Consider the following 10,685-nt stretch of genomic DNA (forward strand, 5'->3'; position numbering starts at 1 on the left):
CGGCTGGAAGGGCGCTGATCGAGTATACGCGGACTCAGCATTAAAGCACTTCAATTAGAATGAGAAACTGTGCAATTGTTCCGTTTCTAAATGTCTTCACAGCTGTTGGGTGTATATATTTGGGAAATTATCCCCTGGAGAAACGTGCATTTTCTTCGCTTTAATGAAAAATGACTTGTCTTTGTCGCAACATGGTAACATTAAAGTAAGTAAAAGCCGGTTCATCACGTTAGCTTTGACTCTTTGAGGCATGCTAATCCCAACCTTCTCTGTGAAGCCTGTAGATGGTAAAGCAGCCCTTAAAAATCAAGCCTTCGCTGTGGATTCACAATCTAAAGCCACTCTTAAAGGTTGTAATCGGGGCCCGATGTGTGAGACCCTTCGTCTGCTGTTATGTTTAGTCAATGTTTAACTGAATGTTTCCTGGAGACAGAAAGAGACGTAAGTGAAAAAGTAAAAAACTATCATTTAATTCCTGCTGTATTACATGTTTTCATACTATGGCAGTGAATGTTTCAGCAATAATAAGTCACTCTGCAAACAAGTTTTAACATTTAAAAAAAAAAAATAGGGTTCAAGTAATGCCCAACAGAAATACATTTTGAAACGTAGACACGGACAGAGGGGGGGGGGGGGGGGGGGGGTTCTGTCCATACTGTAACCTGCCTGGGACGTCCTGGTCTCCAGGAGAGCGGAAGGTGTGGGCCTGGTCTGCCAGTGTCCTCTTTAGTCGTTTTGTTTTTGGTCACCATGGCTGGACTGACAAACACGCTGGAGTTGAGACGGAATACGACACAAACGACGACGGCCTCTGGAGTTATGGCAGGGTCTCAAGGTGCTTCAACCCGAACGGACAGGAGGAAAGACCAAAGCGCAAACACCCACCATACGGAAGATGTGACTAGTGTCAAAAATAATCTCTGGTCAGTTGGGATACCACAACGGCGAGCATGTACAGGATTTTTAGCTTCAAACGATACCTATGGCTTCAGTTTAAACACACGGCCACGTACGATCCCACACGTGGAACGCGAATGCCTATTTTTACTTCCAAATGACAGTAAATCAGGATCCATGGCATCACTGTAAACAACTGTGTGTGAGCACCAAAGCCGAGGCTCCCCGCCGATGCTCCTATTGCTATGGTAACCAAGAACGCTTTTATTGTGATTTGGCCAGTCAATCAGTCCTAAGTGCTTACAGCTTACACACCGCCTCCCCGCATTACAGTAAATCTCAGCAGGCGCCCGCACACACACAAAGAGACACTGTGAAGCCAGCCAAGTGCTTTGACGTGATCTCGATGCCTCAACAAGACCTGCATCGGTCAGGTTCATTAAGACAAATTAGTTAGCAGTACTTAGATGGAGTTAAGTAGACAAAAAAGGCATACAGTCGAGTTGCAAACCGAGCAAGTACGGGCCGTCCTTTTCTCCAATGATGTGTTTCTTACACAAACGTGGTGTAATACAAGTGACAAAAAGTGGGAAATGCTGTGAGCGGATATGCCGCAATGCTGCTTTTGTTCAAAACAAAACAAAACAGTAGACACGTGAACTACACTTGGATGCTAACGTACAGACAGACTGAAATACCTGCTATTGGTTCCTATTGCCTCTTACAGTATGTGCACGGGCTATAAAGAAATAGCACCTCTGAAGTCCAGAATACATTTGGAACTGGGTATTTAGGGTCTAACTACAGACAGGCAATAATACACACCAACACACAGGCACGATACAGGAGGCTTTGGCACATCCATGCTATTCTGACGACTCAGCGTTTCCCGAAACAGAAGAAGAGCAGGTTAGTGGAGACAACAGGGCCGTAGCTGCCGTGGGTCACCTCCCCAGCCTCCACTGGGGAGGTGCGGGTTGACTGACAGACGCAGCCATCAGTCATCACATTCGATCAGCACCGAGCTGTCTACTGTATGCACGAGTGTGTGTGGGGTTTGGGATTTTTGGGAGAGTCGGCGTCTCATCCGATCAAGAGCTCCAGGCTGTCCTCGTAGTTGGGCTCATGCGGGGGGCTGGGGGACAGGTAGGCCGTGGTGACCGGGGTGCCTGTCGCCGTGGCGACGTTGAGGAGGGTGTTTGCTCGGATGCTGGTGGTCGCCGGGTTGCGGAGAGCGGCGGCGGCGGTGATGCTGGTGAGGTTGATGCCGAGCGTGAGCCGCGTCTGCTCCAGGGCTTTCTCGGGCACGGCGAAAGCCTCCAGCTTCTTCTCGCCGTTGGCCATGTAGGAGTTCTGGCAGCCTCGGCAGATACAATCCAAACACGCCTGGCAAAGAACACAACCACCGGTGAGTTGTCTGAGCCTAACTGACTTTGTAAAAAGTGACCTCCAGGGTGAAAAGAAAATCCCCATCCTACCTTGCGGTTCGAGTAGCAGGGACATCGCTGCCCCCTGCAGGTCAGCACTGAAGGATTCTGGGTGGCCCTGCCACACTTGCATCCTTTCTTCTCCACCGGCTTCTTATAGGGGGGCCTGACAGGCGCTGGGGGGACGAGGCAGCCTGACATCAGCCGCTGATCTTTGCTTCCGTCCTTGGTCTTGGAGCCCCCGCGGGCCTTTGAGTGGGGCTTCTTGGGTCCGGACTCCACGTGCTTCCTGGCGTTTTTGCCATGGTTCTGCGTGGAGCGACTCTGTTTCGCAGGCCCCCCGTTAGGCAGCGATGAGTATGTGTGAGCTGGAACTCTTAGGGAGGACGGGGGGGCTTGTGTGTGTAGTGTCTGCGTGGAGTTGGGCGTTTGCGGGTGGGAGGAGCCCTGCAAGATGGAGGCGATGGGGAGCGGTTTCACTTTTTCACGGTCGCTCTCTGAACGAGAGCGCTTACGTTTAAGGCGCACGGGCGGGCGTTTGGAGGCGGGAGCGGGATCGAAGGAGGACGAGTTTATGTGAGCACCTTGGCTTGTGACCGCGTTAGTCCGATCTGTTCGAATCTGCGTGTAGTTGTGGGCAGCGTCCAGCTGTATGTACATTTGTGCGTGTGCTCTGTCAGTTATGTTTGTGTGAGTCCTGTCTGGATGTATGTGAGAATCGCAACCGGGTTGAAGGGGATCCAATGTCTGTAACACCTCCTCCACGCTAAGAAGCAACACCTCCCCCTCCTCCAGCTCCCTGTTACTGGACTCTCCATCCCTGAGTGAGCACACGGTGCCCGGTGTTGGGGCTAGAGGTCTAGTGTTCAGGCTTAGTTCGAGACTCCCGCAGCCAGGATTGGAGACGGAAAGGCCTGCCTGTTGTTGTTCCTCTACCAGCTCACACACTTCCAGCTCAGGAGATGAAGGTTCTAGGTCTTCTAGCACTTCTCCATTGCATCCCTGGGTTCCGTTTGAACGGGGAGGGTCAGAGGAGGAGCTCTGTGGTACAGCTGAGAGTTCTGCAGGGGCAGGAGGAGCCTCTGTTGGCGTAAGAGATTCATGGAGAGACGGATTCGCTTCTTCTGGAGCTAAGCCCGGGTCATCTGCCTCTATGTCTTCATCGTGAGTCATTAGAACCTCCTCTAACAAGCCCAGGATCTCTGGAGACCCACCGACGTGGCTGCTGATTAACTGCAGCAATGGTGAATGAGTAACATAGAGACAGAGCTTCCTATATGATTGCACCAGTAAAGACAGCTGTTTGTTTTCTTGGAAGGAAGAATAATCCTTGCAGCGGCTGCACGACGTCCTGATTTGCATCTTCTGGCCTTTACAGCCCGAACAGACGTAATGCTCACACTCTGGATGCGTCGGGGAAACGGGGTCCTGGAGCAGTTTACCTGGGAAGGTAATAAAAGAGCCATGAACACACATGGTTGTTCGTTCCTCAGTTACGTTCTGACCTGTGGCAACAAGCTGGAGTCTTTTAAAGTAGTTTCTATCATTCATGTTTGTTTAGAAATGGCCATAATACCTATAGAATAGACTAGTATGGAAGATTACCTCTTTAACCAGTTGCATAGTTTGATAACCAGTGAAAAAAAGCACAATATATTTATGATTGCACAGTCAATGGTTTTCAAAGGAACTCTATATATAATTGCAACGACTGTTCTGTCAATTTAATCAAATAAAGGCTTTGAACCAGTTCACAACCAAACGCGTGACTATTTTCTGCTGGCACCTGTTTAAATGTGCATCAGGACACAAATATAATCAGGCCCCCACTAAAGAGTCAGTACTGCGTGTCTGTAGATGCAGGCGGTTCAGGTGTTGATGTCCCAGTGGCAAAGCGGAGTGGGTAAATACAGCAGGAACAGGAGACACATGGCTCTGCGGTAGACACAACAGAGGAGTCATCTGTCTTCACGAGTGGACAGATGACTGGGGCTCAGCTTCGGTTGCCAAGGAGACCGGAGGCAGTGAGCAGCCCGACGCATCGTCACCTGCTCCGGGTACACGTACGCCCACGTTCACTCCAATAAACCCGCAAAACGTTTGGTAAAATGACACTCAGTCCATCTCTTGGTGTGGTTATAGAGCAACTGTTATAAAGCGGTGACTTTGGGACACTTACCACAGACGAGGCATGCGAGGGACTGACGGAAGAAGGGCAGTAGTGTGTACATATCCGAAAAGGTGTGAGGCTTCCTCGGATCGCACTGCAGAACGGCCCGGCTGGCGGACACGTAGAGAGCGGTTGCGTTGACGGGGTTCATCGCTCGGCTGATGTCGGGAAACACGGCAAAAAAAAGATCCGATCAGACGCTGCGAAGTACCAAAGATAGCCAAGGCTTACGGTGGATAGCCGAGATACAGGCTAGCCCTGGGGAGCAAAAATCAGCCGCTCCAGAATGTTAATGCAAACGTGAATGGATGATAAACACAACTGCCAACACGGAGCATGGTGTCGCGGTTACCGAATGACACGCACAACAGGGACGGTAGCTTCGCCAACCGTTGAAGTTAGCATCACTAGTTCCTAACGACCAACCGAGATTTTTATTTGGATTGCAGAGATTCCATTAATTTGAAGGCAAATTAGCGATTGCTCGTGTTAACTTGCGTTACTTAACAGCTCAAATTGAATCAAACGATCAAAAGGTTAGCATCATGTAGCGTGTGCTAGCTTGGATCAGCAAGACGTTTAACAGGATGGATCGAAACTGGCCTTACGGCCCATTTACTTCAAAACACCCTTCCTCATCGATGCCTAACTGAACGAAGAGTTCATCCGAACAACCCACATATTTGGTTCGAATGCAGCTTTAAAATTCCAGGCGCGCACTTGATGTAAACAAAGCTAACCAGCTAAAGTTAGCATGGCTAGCAAGCAATTCGCAAGCAAAAAAATATCCAATCACCTAGCACCACCCCATACCTTAAGCGACTGAAGGAAACACGGGCTCTAATTTGAAATCATGCGGTTTTTGTAAGGTTTACTATGATACTTGAAGAGCAGCATTTGAAACATAGCCAAATATCCGTTTTACAAATGCATCAATCAGTCGATTCTCCAGTTTTCCTCGCATCAACCTCTCCACGGGCATAATCACGCGAGACTTTGTCTAGTTACCTTGGTTACCGTAATGTACGACGGGACCTTACCCTGTATCTAAACTTTCCTTCCTCGTGTACCCAGAGGAAATCGATTTCATAATTATATTAATTCACTTAATTTTTATTGAAATTGAAGTTTTATAGTACGTTCGTTAATTCCGTACACTCTATTATCAAAGCATACGTTGCATCAACACAATAATCATGTTAATAGAAACTCGTTATTCTTTTAAAATTACTTTTAGATTTTGGATTAAACGTTGTAAATTTTAGGATATGGTAAATAGACTTTATGCCAGATACCTTCATGAAAGCTAAACCCACACCTTTACTGATAACGGGTGAGGTAGGATAATATTTATCTTCGCAACAAGCAGAAAATTCCAAAAATTTGAAGACGCGAGATAATTTTTGCCTTGTAGCCAAACTCGGGGCAAATATTTACCATTTGAAAGAGTCACGGCAGGAAAATAACTTTCTCTCTCTATGTCCCGCCCATATCGCAAAGATACTGCGTTTCATTGGCTGTTTGACCCCACCCCCTTTGTCTATTGGCTCAAACCTTTGTCAAGTCAACCAACCCCGTCACCTTCGGGCACGCAGCTTAAAAATGGCGGCCTTCACTGTTGCTCGGAGCAGCTGCGGCCTGATTCACGGTTTAAGGGTATCTTTTGGATGTCTGACCATACCGAAACATGGTGCGATCGCTGCTGCTCTTCCACAGACGAACCTGCTGCGCCAATGTCGCCGCTATTCTATCAGCCACATGTCGGTCAAGGAAAGAATTGACAAGAAACGGAAGGCGGCGCTGGTCGGGGGAGGTCAGAACAGAATAGATGCCCAGCACAAGAGGGTAATTACAGCTGAACTCCAAAAAAGCATGCATTTATTATTTAAAATACTCTTCAAGTTGTGCTTTCTGCTGATGGGGTATGTTCAACAATTGGCTAAGGGTTTGCAGTGGAACTTGATTAGTGTCACTTCTTTTAGCGGGTTGAGATTACCGTAACTAAATGAAATATAAACCAAAGTTCTAACCTTATTTTCGGATGAAATTCGTATATTTAAAGCAGTAAATATCCATAAGCGTTTGTCTCGATGACTGTCAATGACGTCTACCCACAAACTGCCAGTGTCAAAAAATAAGCACTGATAAAGATTAGCATTTGCAGCATAGCTAATAAATCTTTTACATTTTAATAAATGCTCCAGTACTCTCAGCTCCTGTTGGCAAAACTTCGCCAAAGAATAGAACTTGGTGCGTTCTAATAGCAAAACTCTTTTTTTTTGGTGTATTTCTCCAGGAATGGGTATTCAGAAACATTATAACCTGTGGTGTATCACAATGTTCTTCAGGGTAAGCTGACAGCCAGGGAGCGAGTGGAGCTTCTGCTGGACCAGGACTCCTTCGTGGAGACGGACATGTTCGTGGAGCACCGCTGCTCCGATTTTGGCATGGACCAGGACAGGAACAAGGTGATGGCCGCTTGTTACCCCCGGTCTTCAAGTCTTCTACTCTGGTTCTTTGAGGTTTTAAACATTTGCTGTCTTTCATAAAGTTCCCTGGTGACAGCGTGGTGACAGGCCGAGGCAGGATCAATGGCAGGCTGGTGTACGTGTTCAGTCAGGTACAGTAGCTGTGAAAAGAAGCGCACAATAACGTACCTGCGCCGTGTTCACCGTTCTGTCACTCTTTGTTGCAGGACTTCACAGTCTTTGGTGGCAGTTTGTCAGGAGCTCATGCACAGAAGATCTGCAAGGTAAACAGATAAATGAGGAGTCTGCACCTGTCGGCACCTTTTATCTCTAGCCTGGTGCTTTTTAATGCTATCTGTGCACAGATTATGGACCAGGCCATGACGGTCGGAGCTCCAGTCATCGGGTTGAACGATTCTGGCGGAGCTCGGATCCAGGAAGGCGTTGAGTCTTTGGCCGGCTACGCTGACATATTCCTGGTATTTGCTCAGCCTTACATTTGTTGTCGTTCATCTGGTCAAAAAGGTCCGACTCATTCGTGTTGCCGCTTTCAGAGGAATGTTCTGGCTTCGGGGGTCATCCCTCAAATCTCCCTCATCATGGGCCCCTGTGCTGGAGGAGCCGTTTACTCTCCCGCCCTCACGGATTTCACCTTCATGGTTAAGGTACCGTGCTGTCAAATGTTGCTCAATCCTCCCAAAATGGTCCCGGTATTTGAAATGCACACTTGCAGTGATCCTGTATGTTTGTCTCCAGGACACGTCATACCTGTTCATTACCGGACCGGACGTTGTCAAGTCTGTCACCAATGAAGACGTGACTCAAGAAGAGCTTGGAGGAGCCAAAACTCACACCACTGTATCTGGTGCGTTGGGACAGCCTTCTTTTTAAACTGTTGGTTTTTTATACAATAACCAGGACAATTAGCCTTGTTTTGCCACAACCACCAGTAGCCTGGACATCACATCTGTTTGAGTGTCTAACGTAACCGATGTCTTCTCAGGGGTTGCTCACCATGCTTTTGAGAATGATATTGAAGCCTTGCTCAATATGCGGGAGTTCTTTAACTTCCTCCCGTTGAGCAATCAGGACCCCGCCCCCGTCAGGGAAAGCCATGACCCCAGGTAACCGACCACCGGTGCCTCGTCTGTTACCTTTTCTTTCATATGGAACTCATCTCTGAGATCTTCTCTCCTCAGCGATCGCCTGGTGCCTTCGTTGGACACTGTCGTCCCGTTTGAGTCAACAAAAGCATACGACATGTTGGACATCGTGCACGCGGTGCGCGCACAAGGCACTTGCAGTTCTAATTTAGCCTCCAGAAGTCGCTACAACTTCTCCCATTTGTCTGTTTAGATTGTGGACGAGAGGGACTTTTTTGAGATTATGCCCAGCTACGCTAAAAACATTGTGGTGGGATTTGCCCGGATGAACGGACGCACTGTAGGCATTGTGGGTAACCAGCCCAAAGTGGCTTCTGGTATGTAAACGAAAGGACTGCCGGATTTCTGAGTGTGTTTCGTCTTTTCTGTCTGGTTTATTTTAGCGTCGCTCTGTTTTTCAGGCTGTTTGGACATCAACTCCTCGGTGAAGGGAGCGCGGTTCGTTCGCTTCTGTGACGCCTTCAACATCCCCATCATCACTTTTGTAGACGTTCCAGGCTTCCTGCCAGGTTATCTTTAAAGCAGCGATTCCAACCATTGACCAATTAGAGGCCGTTACACAGGTGTTGTTATTCCATCCACAGGTACTGCTCAGGAATACGGGGGCATCATCCGCCACGGAGCCAAACTGCTGTACGCATACGCAGAGGCCACCGTCCCAAAGATAACGGTCATCACCAGGAAGGTGCGTGTGGGAGAGCGCCCTTAAAAAAGCCTTTCCAGATCAGATAATGGATGCGGGTTGTGTGTCTGTGTGTGTCAGGCGTACGGAGGAGCGTATGACGTGATGAGCTCCAAACACTTGAGAGGAGACATGAACTACGCCTGGCCCACAGCCGAGGTCGCAGTCATGGGCGCCAAGGTGGACTCATGACCGTTTTCTTGGTTAATCCCTTTTTGAATCGGAGGTTTAGCATCAGTTCTCTTGGTTTCCTTCTCAGGGTGCAGTCCAGATCATCTTTAGAGGCAAGGACAACCAGAACGAGGCCGAGGCCGAGTACGTGGAGAAGTTCGCCAACCCCTTCCCTGCTGCTGTCAGAGGTGAATGTTCACAACTCTCCAGATTCTCTGAACAGCTCCCGTCTTTCTCCATGTGTTTGTGCCAAGTCTTCTTTTTTGTGGACCAAATTTAGGTTTCGTGGACGACATCATCGAGCCGTCAAGCACTCGTAAAAAGCTCTGCAGAGATCTGGAGGTGCTGGCCAGCAAGAAGCAGGTCAACCCCTGGAAGAAGCACGCCAACATTCCTCTGTGATGCGCTCTGGCGATCACGTTATGTAACGGCCGCTGCCGTGGGACTTTTTTTTTTTTCCGTCAGTGAAATGCGTTTATACAGCGTCAGCGTCTATGACACTTGTCTTGTTTTACCACTCCACGATACGCAACTTCCTGCTCAGTTTCTCAAGTAACGGAGGTGATTTCAGCCCTTTCCTTGTGAAGCTAACCATCTGATCAGCCGTGGTCATCTTTGGTCCGAGGAACACCGACAACCGTCTCCACAATGGTGGATGATTTGCAGAACTTTTAGTCTGTTTTAGTAGCTATGCAGACGTTACTATGGTCCTTTGCTATGCAGTGCTCCCAGATTGCTGTATTGCGTTTCTCCACATAAAGAGAAACATCTTTAGACTCCGGGAATGTGCCTTCTCTCTGGACTATGTATTTTATCCCAATCATGCATTCAAAGCCAGCAGCTTTTCTACCCGGAGCTGAAACCTGGATCCCCGAGGTATCCATTTCAGAGGTAAAGTTGTTCCGGATCAGATTTAGAAAGCTGCCATCGGCTGGTGTTTCTTCCATGTCTGTAACTGTAATTATAGAATACACTCGTTCCACCGAGCGATGTCCAACTTTTGTTTTGAAGAGTTCAATAACGTAATGATGGAGGAGCTTTTTGAACTGACAAAGTTCAAATGTGATAACTTGCTCAGAAATTACTGGCAGTTCCTCGGGGATCAACAAAACTGCTGAAACCTCCCAGAATAAACAAAGCTGTTTCACGGACCATTGTTGACTGTAATTAAATGAGCATGCTGGTTTCAAAACACACCCGTTTTAATCTGATTTACGGCTGAGAAACAAAAGCGCTTCACCAGAAATTGATAACAGATTTTATTTATTTAAAAAGACTTTAGATTCACAGAAAAAAACAAAACAGGCTTTCCAAAGGATTTTAAGGGCAACTGATGTGAACTGCACTGCAGAAAAGATCCATCCGTCTCTGATATTTACAGGACTGCCAGGCCAGGCGAAGAAGGTAAATGATTTGACCTACGTTATGTGAAGGATGGCTGAAAACATTCAGAACACATTCAAACAAACCTCAGACGGAACCGAAGTGGATATGAACAGTGACAAACCGTTTTGGATCATTTGACGCTGTCAGCAGGTTGTTTTCCACCCGCGAACCCAACAGAATCTGCTGTAACACGAAACTCTGAAACCATTCCAATCGGGCCGTGCGGCGCTCCAGAAAGCTGCTATCCTACAGCAAATGATCCGTGTTTGGTAACGTTTACACACGACTGAAGAGTGTGGGTGCGGGGGGCACGAATATACT

The 10,685-nt window shown here is 47.9% G+C and overlaps 2 protein-coding genes across 2 annotated transcripts; one reads left to right on the top strand and one right to left on the bottom strand.

Annotated features, from left to right (window-relative positions):
* Window positions 1-1,975: 1,975 nt before the first annotated feature.
* On the bottom strand, window positions 1,976-5,474 carry LOC101071026 (E3 ubiquitin-protein ligase MSL2-like). Its single transcript, XM_003962402.3, has 4 exons — window positions 5,308-5,474; window positions 4,504-4,652; window positions 2,376-3,766; window positions 1,976-2,283 (listed from the first exon to the last, which is right to left on the bottom strand). The coding sequence occupies exons 2-4, from the start codon at window positions 4,643-4,645 to the stop codon at window positions 1,981-1,983; spliced, it is 1,836 nt and encodes a 611-aa protein (XP_003962451.1). The 5' UTR covers window positions 4,646-4,652; window positions 5,308-5,474; the 3' UTR covers window positions 1,976-1,980.
* Window positions 5,475-6,067: 593 nt separating this feature from the next.
* pccb (propionyl-CoA carboxylase subunit beta) lies at window positions 6,068-10,172 on the top strand. The gene is made up of 15 exons (XM_003962385.3): window positions 6,068-6,339; window positions 6,843-6,962; window positions 7,046-7,114; window positions 7,190-7,246; window positions 7,328-7,441; window positions 7,517-7,627; window positions 7,719-7,827; window positions 7,966-8,086; window positions 8,162-8,243; window positions 8,319-8,442; window positions 8,527-8,634; window positions 8,710-8,810; window positions 8,889-8,987; window positions 9,067-9,166; window positions 9,259-10,172. The coding sequence occupies exons 1-15, from the start codon at window positions 6,097-6,099 to the stop codon at window positions 9,378-9,380; spliced, it is 1,680 nt and encodes a 559-aa protein (XP_003962434.1). The 5' UTR covers window positions 6,068-6,096; the 3' UTR covers window positions 9,381-10,172.
* The last annotated feature ends 513 nt before the right edge of the window (window positions 10,173-10,685 follow it).

Source organism: Takifugu rubripes, chromosome 2, assembly GCF_901000725.2.
Source record: "Takifugu rubripes chromosome 2, fTakRub1.2, whole genome shotgun sequence".
Lineage (NCBI taxonomy): Eukaryota > Metazoa > Chordata > Actinopteri > Tetraodontiformes > Tetraodontidae > Takifugu > Takifugu rubripes.